Below are 21913 nucleotides of genomic sequence, written 5' to 3'. Positions count from 1 at the left end.
GTCGAGGGGTCTGAATGCACCGTATATCTCCTAAATATTTCTGATGGAAATGGGTGGTTCATGACTTAATAGTCAGGAAGACTTTGTTTGTCTTTCATTCAAATGTCAGCAACCACCTTGTGCTTCCTTCACTGAACTTGGGCCACATTTTCAATTTTACTCTGTCAGGTTCTCCACCAACCCTACCTGAGGTAGCAGCCAGACTTTCTCAGGAGAGACCCCCCCCCCCCTTCCAATTCCAATCCCGCTCTGCCTCAGCCGTTTGACGTCAACGAGCGACAGAATGATATGCCTGATTTGTCATTCCACTGCCAGACGTCTAACAGACCCAAGCAGAGGGCAATGATTGCCTTGCCTGCGAGCGGCTGCATTTCAATTTGAATGATAAAGTCTAAGCCCGAACGCTTTGCCGTTGCATTAACCGCTCACACCCTGCCATTTTGTGCTTTGTCATTTTCCTCATTCCCCCCCCATGCTTGTAAATGCAACTGCCCCCTGGCCTGGCCCAGCAGAAACAGGCTGCACTATCTGCATAACCCCAGGCAGGAGCATAGCTCTGTAATCCTCCAGGGTCATGAAGCTACCTTTTTCAATTAGCCAGAGGGTGAGCTCTTATGGCACATCAGATGACTATCTGTCTCAATAATCCCCCATCATTAATCAATGGGTAGTCAACTCAAGACCCAGTGCCCTAAATCCTTCAGGACGGGTACTGTGACTGGGCCTCCTCACTCTGTACTGGAAGAATGAACCTGGAACCACACACACTTCATTTTCTCTCTCTCTTTCCGGTTCTCTGTCCCTTCAGCTTCCCCTCGTGAATGACTCATGGAAACACAGAATAACTCATTTTGAGGCCAATTGCAGCATTGCTATTCACCGTGTGTCGGTTTGTTGAGCTCGATCAACAGCCAAGGTCCTGGATTCAATCATCGCAGCAGGATTTGTCCAACTTAGATTTGGTCTCGAAATGCATGCCTGTGTATAATGCAGTCTTGGTACAGTAGTTGCGGAACTGATTGAGAATCCGAGTCCTTTATCTAAGAATAGAAATTCATGTTATGAATTTATTGAGTCTTAAGACAAACCGGTGCTGACAAATGTGTAAATTGTGTGCCTCGTGTACTGTAACATTGGCGTCTAAATGATGTGCCGTAAGCGAAACCATCAGATGTGTTTAGACGGTAACCCAATAATATTTGTTGATGGACCGCTCAACATTTATATTATCCAGTATGCAGAGTATAGCCGTTAACAAGATGCTTATCCTTTGCAGCTATGAAATGCGGTGTGTTTACTATCTAGCCACGTACCGCCAGACACCAACACTGGAAAATCAATACCCGATCCAGATTCACCCATCTGCTTTCCAGGATGTATTTTTATTTTACGATCATGCAATGCAGTCGTTTCTTTTCATTAACTCCTCGCTTACGTTGTTGTGGTGGCGTGTCAGACTGGGAGGGGCGCCCTCGGCACTACGCTAGTCCACCCCCGCCTTGTTGTGTGCTGTCGACACATCCTCACAGCAGCCAGCAAGGCCACTTAAGAGTGCTTGCCGACTGTGTGAATACGGTGTTACTGCTGCGTAGAGACTGCAGCTGGGAAGAAGGCGTTGGTGAATGAGGAAGCAGATTGACTTAAGGGTGGGGGATGTCACCGGGGTGAGGTGGGGGGGATGCCTCCTAGCGTTTCTCACCTCTAGTGGGAAGAACGAGCACCGCAATTAAATTCTGTGTGTGTGCGTGTGAGGGAGAGCTCTGTGTGTTAGTTTAAGCACATCTGCCCGGCGTTCTCCGAAATAAATTGTTTAGAAACTTCCACGTCTCCGGAGAGAGAGAGGGGGATTAAATGGGCTGTAGAGAACTGAGAAACTGCGGAGTTAAAAAAAAAGACTGTGTGCTCGTTTTTGTCGGCTTCCAACACTGAAAGAGAGGGAGGGAATTGGTGTGATTTGAAGAAACGCCCCAGTCGCTTCAGACTAGACTACTTGAAATTGAAATGATTGAGATTGTCATGGAAACACTGGAGCTTTTCAGGGGAGGGGGAGACGGGGCGGAAGATTTGAGGTGAACGTGCATGCAGAGGTTGAGAAGGTGCTCTTACCCCAATTGATAGAGTTCACACTGTACAGCACTGGCAGCCCAACTCTGTACATTCCCTCTCGACACGTTAAGTGCCTTGAGTGCATCAACCTTATAAATATTATTGGATATTTACAGTTCTATACATATGGGTACTTTACCTGTACTGTACAGCATGAACCTGAAATCGTACTCCTCATTATTTTCAACATCCATTCCAGGTCCATTTTATTTCCCCTGCCTTTTTCCTGTTCGCTAAATTGTGATTCGCTGAAACAGGAAAAGATGGTTCAGGTCGGCTGTTGTGCTCCTTCCCCCTAATCTCTATGAGTGACAGTAATATAGGCGGTGATATAAGCTCGCTGTGATCATTTTTGACATTTATTACCCCTTTCTGGTTAATTTAGTCCTGACTCCCAACTACCCTTGTCCTGTTTCTCCCTGTGCTGTGGCTTTGATGTTTTCACCTCCCTATACCCAGATTTAGATATGGACGTCAGGGCCTTGCGTCTCCCTAGCCCTCTGTCTTGGCAGTGCATTCCAAGTTGCCCTGTATGGGGTCTGGTTTTTGGAATGGATCAAACTGCAGGTGGGTTTTTGCCTTGTGTGACTCTGAGTTGAGTTGCTTCGTTTACACTGGTTTCTGGTTTACAGTGGGGGAGCGCTCATAGCCCGGGGTTAAACTAACTGACCGATCAGGGGCGGGGGGGGGGGGGGCAGAGCAGTATGTCGACCTGTTCCATTTTTCAGTTCCATCATGCATGACCACAGTGTGCTAGTCATTTCCACTTCTATAGTCCCCTTTCACTTCCCTTTTCCTGTCTCTCGTCTCTGTGTTGTTGTGCCCGATGTACGCCTCGGTCAAATTCTCAGACCAGGGATTCGTCACATCGTGGGTCACTATGTGTTCCTCATTTTTGTTTCTCTACCGAAAAAAGAGTGGACCGGCTCAAACTTGGCTCACACCAACGGTACTAGGAACGTAGAAATGGGCAACGGGGGGCTTCAAAAACAAAAACTGCAACTAAAGGGGAGGAATCAATCCCAGTCAAATCGCTACAACACTAATCGAGACACCACCTCACTGACCGCATCTCACCAGGAGATCACCAGAACAACAACACTACTCCTACGGAAAGAGGCCCATTTAAAAACCGACCAACCCCCTCTTTCCTCCCCCCATTTTTTTTGTCTCTCCCTCTACCTTTTGCTCCTCTCCTCCCCCCTTTTCAGAGGCCATAGTGGACCCGTCGAATGCGGGCGTGGTGGCGGGGGCTACCATCGGCAGCCTGCTGGCCCTACTGCTGGTCAGCTCGCTGATTGCTGTCCTGGTGACCCGCAGTCGCCGGCAACGGCGCGGTTACCCCGGCAACGGAGAGCCTGGCGCCTACGGGAACAAAGCCCGCCTCTTCGGCGGAGCTGGCAACAAGAACGAAGGCACTGGGGCCAACATCAACGGGCCCATCTATACGTACCGCGAGAGCGACCCCGGAGCGCTGGCGGAGAATGTCAACGACTTCCACGGCCCGCCAGGCTCCACTCCCACCGCCCACGACATCCTGCTGAGCAGCGAGATGGACGAGGCGGAGCGCAGGAAATTTGACGCCCTCGACGACAGCCTGGAGGAGGAAGAGGAGCGCTACGACAGCTTTAGCGTGGGCATGGTTCCAGCCTATCACATCCACCGGCACAACGAAGAGATGGGAGGGGTCAGCACGTACCTCGACGACGACATGGAGTCACAGCGGGACGGGTCGGTCATCTCCCGGACTGCCATCTATGTCTAGAGAGGGGCGGTCAACCAACAGGGTCCAGGAGGGAGAGCTGAGGACAGGGTGGAGAGTCCACCAACAACCACCAATCCCCCTGCATACTAAATAGACATGCTACGCTTATGATAATTTTACACAAAAAAATAACTACAGAAACAAAAGAAGGTGTTGAAACTGAACTGTAACTGAGGAAGAAGCGGAATGATGACTTGAGTGCGCTGGTCAATGACTCGGCATCTCGATAAGTCAGTCAGTCTACCAAAATAAATTGTAACAATGTAACTCATCTTCAATGCTGCTTACTGCTCCATTTCATCTTAGCAAGTGAAACGTGAAGAGTGACCATGTGACTGCGTTTAGTAGCCCACTAATCCACAGGACTGCAAACACTAAAGACTTTTTCTCGGTAAGGAAACGTACTGTTCAATGTCGCCTTCGTGGTACAACTTTTAGACGCATTCCTAGATGGTCACACTCGTTCTATCACCACGGCTACTGCTTGAAGACGTCCTCCAGCGGACCGCCATGCGGAGGACGAGGAACCGAGCTGTAACTTGTTGTCTTCGTGTGCATCATCACAGGCGTTCCATAGCACAGTGTTACGTAAAAATGGTATTTTGTATTATCAAGATGTTTGGGCCTTCAGGCCTTGTTGAAACCACATTTGGTGTTAATGACTCATATATAATGACTTAGGCAGAGTTAGTCCCACCAACTTCCATTTCCTTCTTTTTCTTTTCCTTTCTTTTTTTTCTCTCTTCATTATTTTCTTTTACATATGGGAGGCCAACGACGTGGTAGACCGAGCTGGAGCTGGGGTTTGGATGAGAGAAATGGAGCGACCAGATCTGTTTGTTTTTCCCAACTGTCTTTTGGCGGTTCATGTTGGTGGAACGTCACTGCTGAAGCAAAGGGCAGCGGGGTCAGCTGGCACCATCCCAGGGTATTGGGCCCAGTGCCAGGCTTGTACTGGCCTTCCACGCTGAGGGACCAGCCAGCTCCTGTAATGATCGGAGCCACGTCTAGTCTGCCTAGCGATAGCATGAGACAGATCGACATGCACACCCAGCTCTAACTGAACCTCCTGCTCTGCCTGTCAGTTTGACCAATTAAAAAACAAAAAGGAAGCGGACTCCATTTCCCCGGCAAGTCAATAAACGCACCGTCTATTTAATGGTAAAGAAATGTTTCGCCGCTGATGCTCGAGGGACCGGAGGCGGAATATTTCCCTCGTTTTTTTATATTTTGTTTTATACCAGAACAAACTGTTCCTAGCCCACATGTTTAATTCAGGAGTAGAAGAAGCATAAAATTGTTGCGCATTATCTTATGTAGAGGTATAGAGCGAGAGAGGCTGATTTCTGGCTGGTATTGAGCGCTTTTGCGATTTTTAATGCAGATAAGCCCAAGCATTAATAATAAGACAAGCCGCACATACGGCTGAAATTGCGACACTTCACTCCCGAACTCAGTAGGAGTTATGAAGTTTTATGAGGTCGACCGTCTGCCTTGTTGTCGACCGTCAACGATCGATTCATCTACTTCAAAATACAGTATTATCATTATTTTAGCAGGGCGAAATGCTGAGTCGTTGTTTTTTTTTTTTTTGCTGTATGTTAATGGACAAATCTCTGCCGGGCCTTCTAAGGGGAGCAGTAACACACAAAATACGCCTGTGACTGTGTGTGGGGATGTTTCTGACCATGTGCGAGGCCCATTAGTTCTAAGCCCGTGTTTTTCAAGTTCTGAGTTGACCGAATTTGAATCGCTGCCAGACTTGGAACGAGGTTAAGGGGCTAACCCCACCCGCAGTATGTTCCACTGTCAGATTGCCGCAGTTCACTTTAACGTAGTGGCCTAGTGTGTGTGTGTGTGTGTGTGTGTGTGTGTATTGTGCAAGGGTGTATGTAGCGTGATTGTACAGATTCAAGTTGTGTATATCCCACATGCTGATTCACCGCGCAATAGCCCAATGTTATGCAGGAGTTGTTTTGCATAATGTCATACATATGGATGGCTAAGCCTATCTCTGAGTCATTCATCAGTCATTTCATGCACAGTAACCTCACTGATGAAGGGGTTGGAGGACTGTGATAGGAAACTGCTTAGCACGGGGACCCGCGTGGACATGAATATTACACTGGCGGAGCCGGGATGAAGCCGGACTGGCTCAAAGGGCCTTTGGAGTGGTCTCCTGTGCCACCCCCGGCCAGATGGAAACTTGATTGGGTATTGGCGTCCGGGCCGTTGCTCTGTAAATATTGTGACCCACTTCCCCTCCTTTGCTTTTTCTTATCACTGATAGAGGTCGACTGATTATGATTTTTCAACGGCGATACCGAATTATTGGAGGACCAAAAAAAAGCCAATACCGATTTCTTATTTTTAAATAAAAACATTAAAACATTTTTTTAAATTAGTTATTTTATAATGTTTTTATTATAATTAAAAATAAATATATACATAAATATATATGTGTAATAATGCCAATTACAACAATACTGAATGAACAATGAACACTTTTATTTTTACTTAATATAATACATCAATAGAATCTATTTAGTCTCAGATAAATAATGAAACATGTTCCCCACCTCTTTAAGGAATACCTAGGATAGGATAAGTAATCCCTCTCACCCCCCCCTTTAAGATTTAGATGCACTATTGTAAAGTGACTGTTCCACTGGATGTCATAAGGTGAATGCACCAATTTGTAAGTCGCTCTGGATAAGAGCGTCTGCTAAATGACTTAAATGTAAATGTAAATGTTCAATTTGGTTTAAATAATGCAAAAAACCGTGATGGAGAAGAAAGTAGAAGTGCAATATGTTCCATGTAAAAAAGCTAACGTTTAAGTTCCTTGTTCAGAACATGAGAACATATGAAAGCTGGTGGTTCAATATTCCCAGTTCTTCAATATTCCCAGTTAAGAAGTTTTAGGTTGTAGTTTTTATAGGAATTATGATGCATCGACTATTTCTTTGTACCATTTGTATTTCAGATTCCTTTGTCTATTGGATGTTCATATAGGCACTTTAGTATTGCCAGCCTAATCTCAGGAGTTGATAGGTTGGAAGTCATAAACAGCGCTGTGCCTCAAGCATTGCTAAAAGCTGCTGGCAAATGCAGTAAAGTGCTGTTTGAATGAATGCTTACGAGCCTGCTGCTGCCTACCACCCCTCAGTCAGATTGCTCTATCAAATAATAAATCATAGACTTAATGGTCAAATCTAGAAACTATCATTTCGAAAACGAAATTTTTCTTTCAGTGAAATACGGAACCGTTCTGTATTTTATTGAATGGGTGGCAACCCGAAGTCAAAATATTGCTGTTACATTGCATAACCTTCGATGTTATGTCATAATTATGTCAAATTCTGGCAAATTAATTACTGTCTTTGTTAGGAAGAAATGGTCTTCACACGAGCCAGGCGGCCCAAACTGTTGCATATACCCTGACTCTGCTTGCACTGAACGCAAAGAACTGACACAATTTCCCTAGTTAATATTGTCTGCTAACATGAATTTCTTTTAACTAAATATGCAGGTTTAAAAAATATATACTTCTGTGTATTGATTTTAAGAAAGGTCTTGATGTTTATTTATGGCTTGGTACATTTTTCGCAAATGCGCTTTTGTTAAATCATCACCCATTTGGCGAAATTAAAGTAGGCTGTGATTCGATAATAAATTAAGACACCGCATTGATTATATGCAACGCAGGACAAGCTAGTTAACCTTGTGGTCCTTCTGTAGCTCAGTTGGTAGAGCATGGCGCTTGTAACGCCAGGGTAGTGGGTTCGATCCCCGGGACCACCCATACATAGAATGTATGCACACATGACTGTAAGTCGCTTTGGATAAAAGCGTCTGCTAAATAGTATATATAGCATATATAGTATATATATATATATATATATAGCATATATAGTAATATCATCAACCATGTGTAGTTAACTAGTGATTATGTGAAGATTGATTGTTTTTTTATAAGGTAAGTTTAATGCTAGCTAGCAACTTACCTTGACTCCTTGCAGCCACAAGGTCCTTTTGACGCTGCCCTCGCGTAACAAGTGGTCAGCCTGCAAAGCAGTCTCCTCGTGGATTGCAATGTAATCCTCCATAATCGGCGTCCAAAAAAGGCCGATTACCGATTTGTTATGAAACCTTGAAATCGGCCATGCCGATTAATCGGTCGACCTCTAATCACAGATTCCTATCACATTATCAGATCATCACCACTGTGTTCAAATGAACTGTTTTCCTTATGATGTTTTATGTGAATGGGTACCCATTTTTTTTAAATTAAGAAAAATAAGTGTTCTTATGTGAGGTGTTGGTTGTGTATATCTTGATGTAAGATATCCATTTAATGAAGTAGGTGTATCTTCAATACCCTCTTAAGAGATTTTCTTTATAAGTGCAGTGTGGGTAATGGTAAACGTCACAGACTACTATCATGGGAGATGGTTGGAAAATAACCAATGACTACAAATGACCTTAATTTAATTACATGTGTGTCAAGGCATGTATCTTGTAGCCTGCTGGTATGTAGAGGTGTATATTATCGAGGACCTTGCTCTCCAATCTGCTCTGACCATCTTTTCCACGCAAACACTCTCTCGCTCCCTTCCACAGATAAACTCCCACTAGAGAGCATATAATCACACACCCATGCAGATCTGTTTCACCCATAGAATTCTCTCAAACACACACTATATTTCCCTGACCCGCCACACGCTTTGAGTTCGATGCCTCCCATTAGCGGGGGGGGGGGGGGCAAGATTGTTCCTCGTTGGGCTCCTGTGACTCAATCACTCTCCATCTTGTTATTAAGATGAACAGAGAGGCAACGTCTTTCTCTACAGAGGCTTAAAACCTTTGATTCGCCATTCCCCTGTTTTTTATTTTATTTTTTAGAAGTAAACAAGCACCAATTTCACTCTGTGGGAAGTGGTGCTCCAGCTTCTAAGGACCATGTCAGAATAAAAAGCCTGTCTCTGGCATGCAATTACCAGCCCTGTGTAAGGGTGGTGGTGGTGGTGGTGGTTTTAAAAAGCATAAATGGGTCACGACATCCTACAATTCTTGTCCGACTCTAATCTCAAGACCACCAAACAAAGCCTTAAATTCACAGTTTCGCCACATGCATTATTCCCCGTGTCCCTTTGTGTACAAAGTATAAATAAATCCAACATACTTGCAACATGCATTACTAATTGATGTGGTTACGTTAGTGCATCGGTTCTGCCCAGCTGCTGGTATAACAAGATATTCATCTTTTCTGGTCAATTCTACAGTGTTTTGTTGTTGTTGTTGTTGTTGTTGTGTACAATATTGACAGGATGGTGACCTGGAGAATATGAATAATATTAAAATGTTCCTATATTCCAAGATGTTTGTGTCTCCTCACTACAAGCTGCTAGAATAACAATGTCTTCTATGTCACCGTCTGACTGTGTGTGTGGGTGGTTTTTCATTTGGAACCTTTCGTTCCGGTTCATCCTGTCAACATTATATTTGTGTTCTGGTGTTTTATTAAAGTATGATGGATTTCTAAGTATGATTTTGAGTCTGTTATGTGTGACGTTCAGCCAGCCTAGCGATCCGTCTGCGCATTTGATTGCGTATGTAAGATGTATATCGACAATGTTTTTTTGCTTCGGCCCTTGCGGTTATTAGGTGGAGCTTTATTATAGGAATGAAATGATTCTCGTTGTTTACACACAGGACGGTCTGTTCGGTTACATTCTATCACATGCTTCGACAACCATCCTATCGAGACAAGTGCAGTTACCCAAAGTGCTAGAGACCGCCATGCAAAGAATACTGACGACAACGAGCAGTATCTTAAAATGGAGGCATTCGTGGTTCGCTGAGTGTGTTGTTTATAACATGTGGGCTGGATGATGTTTGTTGACTGCAGACCCCCCCCCCACACACAAAAAAAATGTATGGACTTAAATAAGGTGGCTTCTTCAGCCCAAACCTGTGGTACTACATTGCCCCGCAAAATTCTTTACTGCAGTCGAGACATTTATGGTCCTCCTGAGTCCACTTTAGGTCCTCGTCTGTTGCCTTGACTACACCTCTTTGCAGCACTCTGTCAATCCCTCTTCATTCGGGCCTTTTATTCTTGTTGACCTAATGCAGGTGATTGTGACACGAATGGCTTAGTTTTAGTTCAGGGAACGGTACTGAAAAAAAAAACTTTTTTATTTATTTTTTTAAGATTTTGTTTTTTTTTAAGAGTCATATTTTACAAAAGTCAATCTACCTCAAGTCTGCTGGCATGTAAATCTTAGTAATGGCTTTGGAAGGTGGGATTGTGACAAGAAACAAACAATTACTGTACCTCCAGACAATCTACAGTCCTTTGGTTGTCAATTGTCAAAGTGGAAGGATACCAATTGTTTCTGGCGGGGCATACAGGCAGAATGTTAAATAATGTAGCAGGGCACATTAACGACTGAAGTAGACCCACATGTCATAGTAATGGGATGTCGTTTTTCTGCCTCGATGCGAAATAATGTCATTAGCTGGCACTCCATTCATTTACTTATTTATTTTGGTGCATATTATTCTATTAGTTCCCCGGTTTTTTTCTTTTAACAGTGACTGTTGGACCTATAATTTCCTCACGAGACCAATGTGTAAGAGAATGTGAATTGTTATGGGTTTTGTTGGCCGCAAAATTCCATGCCAAATTAGAAAATGATTTTTTTTTTTAAATGAGAGAGATTATAAATAAAAAATTAAAACTGAAATGTAAAATAAACTGCCTAACACGTTCTTCCGTAGTGTTATTTGTGGAATGTCATTGTTTGTACTCGGTAGCCCATAAAATTGCACTGGAATGCTTGAAAAGATTTTCCTCGACTCGTCAATAAGTGTCTCGCCCACATGACCTAGTAGCTCGTTATTTACCTTGGGGCTTGTGATCTTAACCAGAGGGTGTCTGGGCAGGGCTAGCAGAAACGCCTGATTGCCTACTATGTTCGGGCCCGCCGGCTGCTTGCCCTGCCCACAGTATATTGACAAGGCCACTAATGGCTCTTGCTGTCCAGTATTAATAGACCGGCAGAACTGTGGACAGCCGCAGGGGGGTCTTCCATTGAGCCCTATGTGGACCACCCTGGGACCTGACACCTCTCTCACCTTTCCCGCGCCACTCTGGCTGAGTGGATTGACACAGATTGACAGATAAATGGCCTACAGCGTCTTTTCTCCAGGCCAGTCTCTCAATGAGATGGACAGATAGTCAGCCAGGGAGAAAATCCTGTCCAGTTCACCACCTCCTGAATTGTTCTCTCTGTTTCTCGTCAGAAACTCACATTTGTGTGAACAGTTTTGCCGTCAGTTGTCACAGCACCTGCGAGTTCAAGTCAAATGTTATTTGTCGCATGCTTTGTAAACAACAGGTGCGGACTAACGGTACAATGCTTATTTATGAGTCCTTTTCCAACCTTTCGTTTACTCGCCCAACGCTCTTAACCACTATTTATTTAACTAGGCAAGTCAGTTAAGAACAAATTCTTATTTACAATGACAGACTAGGAACAGTGGGTTAACTGCCTGTTCAGTGGCAGAACGACAGATTTGTACCTTGCCAGCTCGGGGATTTGAACTTGCAACCTTCCGGTTACTAGTCCAACGCTCTAACCACTAGGCTACGCTGCCGCCCTATACAGTGAGTACCAGTACCAAGTCGATGTGCAGCAGCTTCCAGGGAAAACCTACAGTAATGTGTGAAAATCACGTCACACACTGTTATTTATTAGAACACAGGTTTCTTAAGAAAAGCCTTGTGACTTCGTCAGCTGTGCCTGTTTCACACTCGCGGGTGTCCCGTCCTCGTACGTGTGCGCATGAGTGAGAACTCGGCGAGCGCACCTCGCTACAGCAGCTTTTGAGAAGGCTACGGCAGCAACAGGATTCAACGCGTTTCCAGCTGATCTAGAATCAGCATCTACCTACCACACGTAAAGTGGTCACCAGTTGGTATGTGATGTTATGCGGGTTAAAGTTGCCAATCCGAACTGATCCCAGGACAGTGGGTAATGGATAGCGCCGGCTCGCTAACTGCAATGACAAGGTTCAGAATGTTGAACCAGGGAAGTGACACTGAGCCAAGGAGAGGAGGTTGGAGCACTTGGAGACCGGACATGTCATCTTCGGTTTGGCTCTCTGCACAGCGGTGACTAAAGCAGAGGGAGCGATACCAGACGGGCTGCTCTCTCTTTCTCTTCCCTCTCTGGCTTCTGAAGATAATACTGACACCTCTGAAACACACCACTGCACTATCGCTTCTCAGGTCACAATCGTTCCCTGCGAAATGATGGTCAGAGTCCACCAGTTCTCGAACCCTTTTTATGTAGGCTGCGAAGTGATAGGTGTGCTCAGTCCTGCCCCACTGCTCTCAGCCATACTGTCTAGAGGCCTTTTAAATCCACTATCATTTTATATACTTTTCTCCCCCATCAAGAACATCTTTTAATGTCAAATTGAAATGATGTTTTTTAAAGGGTCAATCTGTGATTGCTGCATCCATTTTTGACTTATTAAATGAATGATATATATATATACACCCAGTGATTCTTGAAGAATATAACTTACACATGCCTCGTGAACTTAGTTTAACTGTTGTAACCCAAAATACACTACATGAGCAAAAGTATGTGGACACCTGCTCGTTGAACATCTCATTTCAAAATCATGGGCATTAATATGGAGTTGGTCCCCCATTTATTGTTATAAGAGCCTCCACTCTTCTGGGAAGGTTTTCCAATAGATGTTGGAACATTTGCTGCAGGGACTTGCTTCCATTCAGCCACGAGCATTAGTGAGGTCGGGCACTGATGTTGGACGATTAGGCCTGGCTCACAGTCGGTGCTCCAATTCATCACAAAGGTGTTTGATGGGGTTGAGGTCAGGGTTCGGTGCAGGCCAGTCAAGTTCTTCCACACCAATCTCGACAAAGCATTTCTGTAACGATCTTGCTTTGTGCACGGGGGCATTGTCATGCTGAAACAGGAAAAAAGGGCCTTCCCCAAACTGTTGCCACAAAGTTGGAAGCACAGAATCATCTAGAATGTCATTGTATGCTGTAGCGTGAAGATTTCCCTTTACTGGAACTAAGCCCGAATCATGAAAAACATCCCCAGATCGTTAATCCTCCTCCACCAAACTACAGTTAGCACTATGCATTCGGGCAGGTAGCGTTCACCCAGCATCCGCCAACCCCAGATTTGTCCAAAAAGTGGAGGAACTGACGACTTGTTGGAAAGGTGGCATCTTATGACTGTGCCACGTTGAGTAAGGCCATTCCTCTGCCAATGTTTGTCTGCCAATGTTTGTCTATGGAGATTTGCATGGTTGTATGCTCGATTTTTATACACCTGTTGTGTCGCTGAAATGGCTGACTCCAATCATTTGAAGCTTTGTGTGTGTATATAAAGCTTATAAGCTTGTGTAATTGTAAACAAGTGGTTATATTTATCCAACCCCATCCCTCAGCTGTTTACCAAAACAGTGGTGGGGTGCCTGCTTAGTTATTGTTGGAGCTACGGAGTTCCCCTTTTAAATCCACAGCCATGATGCTTTCTCCTCCATCCAGAACACGGTCTTTAGTGTACCGTTCAACGTATTGTAATGAAACAGGCAGGGAGCAGGTCTCGAACCCTCAACCTTCTAGCCCGAAGTCTGGCGCGCTATCTATCCACTGTTCCGTAAAAGCATGCTCGTGCGGCAGAGTCGATTTCCGTGCTTATAAATATATTCTGTCCCCCAATTAGCTAGAATTATTTATTCACCAATATATTTTAGTTATCGACAGAGTTTAGTATGACACCCCAGAGGCACTGGCACTGGCCCTACGCTGTAGCCGATAGGCTACCTACCGTTTAGTAGCATAGCGTTCTATTCCCTCCACTTAGATCCAGCCACGGTTAATTGGCGTTCTAAGAAGGGTAATGGAGAAGATTGATTGACTCGTTCTTAGGAGAGCTATTCAACAGGGCCTCTGGTTCTCCAGCATTCTACTGCTGCTTTATGCGTGTTGGGAAGTAGGAAGTGGGTATTCTAGCGCCTAAGAATAGACCTGCGAAACGGAAATGATTTTAATGCGAAGTGGAGGGTGTGCGCGTGATTGTGTGTTATGTGCGTGGCTCCCGGCATTCTGCAGATCCTTCCATGTTTAATCCAGCGCTTTCCCCCGCCAGCACGATTCCCAACAGGCAGCTCCCACTCTAGAGTTGCGCTACTTCCTCCAGATCCTAACCAAAGAGAAGAGAGGGGAAAATGACGCACTTCTGTACGTTCTGGGCTGATATCCCGGGGTTGTGTTTTCTTCTAATCATCATCTTTGCAGAGGGAATCAAAGATGAGATGAATGGTGGGAGTGTGTGTGGAGTGGGATGGGTGATTGATGTGTGTGTAGATCTGTGTGTAGATGGGTTTGCCTGTGTGGCTGGATGATTGGGTGCGTGTGCGTGGCTGGATGATTGGGTGCGTGTGCGTGGCTGGATGATTTTGTGTGCGTGGCTGGATGATTTTGTGTGCGTGGCTGGATGATTTTGTGTGTGTGGCTGGATGATTTTGTGTGTGTGGCTGGATGATTTTGTGTGTGTGGCTGGATGATTTTGTGTGTGTGGCTGGATGATTTTGTGTGTGTGGCTGGATGATTTTGTGTGTGTGGCTGGATGATTTTGTGTGTGTGGCTGGATGATTTTGTGTGTGTGTGTGTGGCTGGATGATTGCGTGCGTGTGGCTGGATGATTGCGTGCGTGTGGCTGGATGATTGCGTGCGTGTGGCTGGATGATTGCGTGCGTGTGGCTGGATGATTGCGTGCGTGTGGCTGGATGATTGCGTGCGTGTGGCTGGATGATTGCGTGCGTGTGGCTGGATGATTGCGTGCGTGTGGCTGTGGCTGGATGATTGCGCGCGTGTGGCTGTGGCTGGATGATTGCGCGCGTGTGGCTGTGGCTGGATGATTGCGCGCGTGTGGCTGGATGATTGCGCGCGTGCGGCTGGATGATTGCGCGCGTGCGGCTGGATGATTGCGCGCGTGCGGCTGGATGATTGCGCGCGTGCGGCTGGATGATTGCGCGCGTGCGGCTGGATGATTGCGCGCGTGCGGCTGGATGATTGCGCGCGTGCGGCTGGATGATTGCGCGCGTGCGGCTGGATGATTGCGCGCGTGCGGCTGGATGATTGCGCGCGTGCGGCTGGATGATTGCGCGCGTGCGGCTGGATGATTGCGCGTGCGGCTGGATGATTGCGCGCGTGCGGCTGGATGATTGCGCGCGTGCGGCTGGATGATTGCGCGCGTGCGGCTGGATGATTGCGCGCGTGCGGCTGGATGATTGCGCGCGTGCGGCTGGATGATTGCGCGCGTGCGTGCGGCTGGATGATTGCGCGCGTGCGTGCGGCTGGATGATTGCGCGCGTGCGTGCGGCTGGATGATTGCGCGCGTGCGTGCGGCTGGATGATTGCGCGCGTGCGTGCGGCTGGATGATTGCGCGCGTGCGTGCGGCTGGATGATTGCGCGCGTGCGTGCGGCTGGATGATTGCGCGCGTGCGTGCGGCTGGATGATTGCGCGCGTGCGTGCGGCTGGATGATTGCGCGCGTGCGTGCGGCTGGATGATTGGGCGAGCGGCGCGCGTGCGTGCTGCTGGATGATTGGGCACGCGCGTGCCTGCGGCTGGATGATTGCGCGCGCGCGTGTTTGTCTCATTGGATTTACTCTTGTACCGAACAGAACCGTTTCTACAGTATGTGTGAATGCCCTTTATTAACTTTTGTGGGAATGCCTTTAAAAAAAAGTTTTTAATTTGTGGGGATGCCTTTGCATTTGTTTGTTGAAAATCAATATCAGCCTCTAGGGAATTTGAGGATTAGTTTGAACAAAAACAGCTTGGTTTGTTTATCCTATACCTTTTCCATCTGAGAGAGAGCAAGAAGGAGAGGGGGAGAGGAGCCTTTTCATTCCTCAAATATTTACCCATCTATTCAGTGCATGATGAATAGCCACTCAACCCCTCAGTCCACTCTCATCTTTCATATCGCTCTCATTTCTTTCCTCATCTTTTCACCCGTCTTTCATATCGCTCTTTTCATTCGCTCCCTTCATCACCACCTCTCTCCCGTCACCTTACTCTGTGTATCAGTCAGACTCGCACAACTCCTCCATGTGCAGCTTGCCGTATTGCTTCATGTCTTGTACTTCCCTCTCTCATTTTCTCCAACTATCCATCCGTCTACCTCCTTGAACACGCTCACTCGCTTTCTCATTTTGAAGACTGAGGCATTGTCATGTCCGTCTATCCCCTCTCCATCTCTCTTCCAGCCGACAGATCATATCTCATTGTCAGGATCTTACTGAGAACATCTTCACCCGGGATATCAGTTTCATTTTGTCTTTCATCCCTTCCGTCTTCATCTCGGACCAGCTTAGCCCGACAAACGTGAGGGTGATATAATGGAGTCTCATATCCGCTTTCACATCACTCAATCCATCTCCACTATCTTTATTTGGCTACACACACACACACACACACACACACACACACACACACACACACACACACACACACACACACACACACACACACACACACACACACACATTCTCTCTTTCTCTTACTCTTTCCATTTCCTTTTTCTTTCTGTCTTCTCTTCTCTTTGTCTCACGCACACATACACCCACACTGTCCCGCCCTCTCACACGGCAGGCTCACTAACAGAATCCAGTTCATCAGGGCTACGGTTCTTGGGGTCTCTTCCCTCGGGACACGTGGAGACATCTTGCCACTACCTTTCACCATCTTTACAGTCTTAATCAACTAGTCCATCCTATGACTCCTCTCTCTCTCACTCTCACTCTCACACTCACACTCACACTCACACTCACACTCACTCACTCACTCACTCACTCACTCACTCACTCACTCACTCACTCACTCACTCACTCACTCACTCACTCACTCACTCACTCACTCACTCACTCACTCACTCACTCACTGCCGTTGACCCAGCTGTCACTCGTTCAATCTATCACCCGTCTGGGACGCCGTCCATCCATCCATCCATTTGCATTAGCCTGACGAGTGGAGACGGCGAGCGAGCGTGGCTCACCTACTCGGGCCCGATTACACTCGAAAGCCTGAGTGGGCGGTCCGGCCCGCAGTCTCAAAGCACTGACTCCTGGGTAATGGGCACCCATGCGGAGCCCCGCACCTAGGCGACGATCCATTCGAAGAATTGTTGGCCTTTCGCGTCTCGGTTTCGTTGTGGATTCCTGTGAATAGTGTTGGTGTTTTTATTGTCTTGTTTTAGGTACAGAAACACTCATTTCATTTCTCTCTTACATCTTTCTATCGGTCTTCCCTTCCCCCCCCCCCAGACTGTCTCCTTGCTCCCCTCTAACACAGTTCGACTCCTCTAACACAATTCATGACCTGTTGTCCCCATGACTGGGTGGCAGCACGGGTAGAAACCATATTTGAATGTCTTTTCTACCCTTTCCATTGTCCCCGCCTCGTACCCTCGTTATTATGCCCCAAGGCCTATTAGCTACTACACTGGCGTCCGTGTTGTGATCTATGCGGTGGCTTCTGTCCGTCTTGAGATGCCATCTGTACGGCCTGGCTCTCTGGCTGCCTGACTCCCCCTGGGTCGCCAGTCTCGACACTCGCCTGGCAGAGCAAGCGTCTCGCAGTTTGTCACCCATAAAGAGGAGGGAGAAAGACCTTCAGGCCAGAGGGAAATGAAATGGAGCGACGAGCGCAACCGGGGATCTTTATCTCTCTGTTCATGCCATACTCTGTTAATGCTATACAATATCTTATGCAATGCTTTATTTCCATTTGAGGCCCAATCTAATCAGTCTAATTCAGTGTGATCGGGATCTGGTTAATGTTATACTCCATGCGCTGTCTGTAGATACAATAGCCTTGTGGGGTACAATACTGTACACACAATGGCTTTAATTCAATTCATATGTGCACCAGGTTCCTGCAAGGCGGGTATGATAAGAGTGTCATTGAACAGGCCTATCTATACCCGTGCAAGAGAGACTGAGCTTCTACTCACTGGCACTAATAGAAACCAGGGGGGTTTGTGTTTCCCCCACGTTTGTGTTTTTCCAAGGAGTACAGCCCATGTGCCGGTCACGTCAAATCCATTGTATTGGAACACTGGAACACCCTCAAGTGATCCAGATCTACTAGAGTTAACGACATTGAGCGTACCACAGAAGCAAATGGAGGCAATCGGGCAGATTCCGTTATGCACAGCATGCAGCTACCAAGACGCGTGTGACTTGGCTCCCAGGCCCATCCACTGGCAATTACAAGTGTGGACAATGTGTTCATTGTGACAATACGACCAATACTGAAGCTTTTTTTTTTTACCATGCGAGAACAGGTAAAGACAAACAAAGCTTCATTAATCGTAGCACTACACATTATTCAAAAATGTATTAAATAAAACACGTCCCTCATCAATCTACACACAGTACCGCATAATGACAAAGCGAAAACAGGTTTTTGGAAATGTTTGCAAATGATGAACATGCCTTATTTACATAAGTATTCAGACCCTTATCTATAAGACTTTAAATTGACATCAAGGGCATCCTGTTTCCATTGATCATCCTTGATGTTTCTGCAACTTGAATGGAGTCCACCTGTGGTAAATTCAATTGATTGGACATGATTTGGAAAGGGAGACACTTGTCTATATATGGTACCACAGTTGACCGTGCATGTCAGAGCAAAAACCAAGCCATGAGGTCGAAGGAATTGTAAGTGGAGCTCCGAAACAGGATTGTGTCGATGCACCGATATGGGGAAGGGTACAAAAAAATGTCTGCAGCATTGAAGGTCCCCAAGAACACAGTGGCCTCCATAATTCTTAAATGGAAGAAGTTTGGAACCACTAATACTCTTCCTAGAGCTGGCCGCCCAGCAAAACTGAGAAATCGGGGGAGAAAGGCCTTGGTCAGGGAGGTGACCAAGAACCCGATGGTCACTCTGACAGAGCTCCAGAGTTCCTCTGTGGAGATGGGAGAGCCTTCCAGAAGGACAACCATCTCTGCAGAGTGCCCAAACGGAAGCCACTCCTCAGTAAAAGGCACATGACAGACCGCTTGGAGTTTGCCAAAAGGCACCTAAAGGACTCAGACCATGAAACAAGATTCTCTGGTCTGATGAAACTAAGATTGAACTCTTTGGCCTGAATGCCAAGTGTCACGTCTAGAGGAAACCTGGCACCATCCCTACGGTGAAGCATGGTGGTGGCAGCAACATGCTGTGGGGATGTTTTTCAGCAGCAGGGACTGGGAGACTATTCAGGATTGAGGGAAAGATGAACGGAGCAAAGTACAGAGCGATCTTTGATGAAAACCTGCTCCAGAGCATTCAAGGCCTCAGAATGGGGAGACTGTTTACCTTCCAACAGGACAATGTCCCTAAGCACACAGCCAAATCAACGCAGGAGTGGCTCCAGGACAAGTCTCTGAATGTCCTTGAGTGGCCCAGCCAGAGCTGAACATCTCTGGAGAGACCTGAAAATAGCTGTGCGTTGACACTCCAGCCAACCGGACCGAGCTTGAGAGGATCTGCAGAGAAGAGTGGGGGAAACTCCCCAAGTAAAGGTGCGCCAAACTTGTAGCATCATACCCAAGATGACTCAAGGCTGTAATCACTGCCAAAGGTGCTTCAGCAAAGTACTAAGTAAAGGGTCTGAATTCTTATGTAAATGTGATTTCATTTTTTTTTTTTTTATACATTTGCAAACATTTAAAAAATATATATTTTTGCTTTGTCATTATGGGGTATTGTGTGTGGATTGATAAGGAGGAAAGAAACTATTTAATCCATTTTAGAATAAGGCTGTAATGTAGAAAAAGTCAAGGGGTCTGAATACTTTCCAAATGCACTGTACATGCTCAAATGGATCTGAGGGGGCTGCTTGTATTGTCCGGACCAAACGAGCATCGAAACTTCACATTGCGGAACATAAGGCTGCTATTCAAAATAAAACATGGACTGTGCTTTTGCGCACCACTGCATCGACGCCAACCATGGCTCCCCTTCCTCCCTGCTCTTTGCAGCCATAGAACACATCCACATTTAATCAAGAGGATGTGACATCATACATTAACTACCACCGAGGCATTCTGACAACACTCCTTACACATTGTAGATTCAAAGGGGCTAAATGAGGATGTTGTTGCCTCCTATAATGTTGTTGCCCTATAATGTTGCCTTTTTTTGGGGGGGGGGGGTCTCTGTGTCTCTGGATTTACAGGCCTATGTATATTTTGACACACGCTATTTCTCTTATTTGGTGCTGTAATTTGCGATTTAGCTTGAAACGGGATTCTTTTTTACGTTGTTGTGTCTCAATGAGCCACTAGGCTATAAATGGGAGAAAAGTGCAAAGGTCAGGTCACGTCACTCTGAGGAATACGTCAGCTTGACGTCAACATCAGTCACCTGTTCGCATCCCGTACAATTAGATTTATTTTTGCTTAATTTCATCCATATCCAACTCCTTTTTACCTCGAAGTATTCCTTTTGTAAGTTTCTTGGTAAAAGTAACACTTCCTGTAGCATAGAAAATAACTCCTCAAAAGTGACTAAAAAATATATATATAATAATTCAAACTCCCTATACCGGGATGGTTGTTGCTAATGTGCGCTAATGTGACTAGAATGACGTAAGTAACATCAGACTTTCCAGGACATAGACATGTCTTATATGTGCAGAAAGCTTCAATGATTTACTGTAGTTATTAGAGTGAAAAAAATACCATTCTATTGATTGAGGAGAGTGCACAACAATAAATACTTTTATCACGGCAACTGGTTTGATACATTCACCTCTGAAGGTAAATAATGTACTTACATTCAGTAATCTTGCTCTGATTTGTCATCTTGAGGGTCCCGGAGATAAAATGTAGTTTTGTTTGATAAAATACATTTTGAGATTTGAATGTAGGAACTGGGTTCTGAAGTCTGAACCTCTGTCGTTCCTGGCCCCACACCCTCCACACCATGCCATGTTGATGTATGAAGGTTAGTGTATTTTCTGTGGGGAAGCTAATTTTCCATCATGTATGACCTTCCTGGGAGTGTGTAAACATATTTTTTTATAACCATATTATGTTTTGTGTGTTCTCTATAGTTATGTACTTGAAAATGTATCAATTGACCAATTCGGCAGTAAAATTGAGTAGTGGCCAAAATCGAAATTGTGCCTAAACTCCAATATTTTGTCATTGCTTTTCTCTTGCATTTCCAAGACTTTTGAAAAAGTTTTTTTTGTTTAACAAATCTAATGTGTTATTCTCCTACATTTAATTTCACATTTCCACAAACTTTAAAGTGTTTCCTTTTCAAATGGTATCAATAATATGTTTATCCTGGCTTCAGGTCCTGATCTACAGACAGTTAGATTTGGGTATGTCATTTTAGGAGAAAATTGAAAAAAAGGATCCTTATTCCCTGTGGATATATTTTTGAAATACTGTAGGAAAATAATCCAAATCAGGACTACTGTGAATGATAAGTGTCAAACTCATTTCATTGAGGTTCTATTGTCTGGGTTTTTGTTTTTTCCTTTCAATCAAGACCTACACAACCAGGTGAAGGGAGTCTTTGATTAATTAGCGACCTTAATTCAAGAACAAGGGAGGAGCGAAAACCCAGCAGACACTCCGCCCTCTGTGGAATGAGTTTGACATGTGCCCTAGGGCTAAATACTAAAGAAAACCGGCCTTGTGTTGAAGTGACAGAATGAAAGTCTTAACTATATGTCATGTTAATATTTATTCAAAGGACTGTAGTTACATTGATTTGGAAGCACCTTAACATTTTTAATTTTCTCACATTGGGGGTCCGACTGACTGAATTCGGCATCGTCTGCAAGACCATTTGAAGCAACACCTGTTACTCAATGGGCATGTCAGTGGGTTACCAATGGCTTACCACACATTTTCATAAGTCCCCACAAACTGCCATGTGGGTCTCTGTATCCTACGTCTCCTGGG

The 21913-nt window shown here is 45.5% G+C and overlaps 1 protein-coding gene across 2 annotated transcripts in view; it reads left to right on the top strand.

Annotated features, from left to right (window-relative positions):
- LOC124013351 (poliovirus receptor homolog) overlaps window positions 1-21913 on the top strand; it is a 91621-nt gene that overhangs the window by 36141 nt on the left and 33567 nt on the right. Inside the window, exon 7 of one of the 2 annotated variants that reach the window (XM_046327646.1) lies at window positions 3318-6270. The exons of the other annotated variant lie outside the window; for it this stretch is intronic. Within the exon in view, the coding sequence (XP_046183602.1) occupies window positions 3318-3871 (554 nt within the window). The 3' untranslated portion in view covers window positions 3872-6270. Of the gene's footprint in view, window positions 1-3317; window positions 6271-21913 lie in introns of those variants that run through there. 2 annotated transcript variants of the gene reach the window in all.

The sequence above is a fragment of the Oncorhynchus gorbuscha genome, linkage group LG24, assembly GCF_021184085.1.
Source record: "Oncorhynchus gorbuscha isolate QuinsamMale2020 ecotype Even-year linkage group LG24, OgorEven_v1.0, whole genome shotgun sequence".
Classification (NCBI taxonomy): Eukaryota; Metazoa; Chordata; class Actinopteri; order Salmoniformes; family Salmonidae; genus Oncorhynchus; species Oncorhynchus gorbuscha.
The sequence above is the reverse complement of the archived record's forward strand: the minus strand, read 5'-3'. Positions and strand labels throughout refer to the sequence as shown.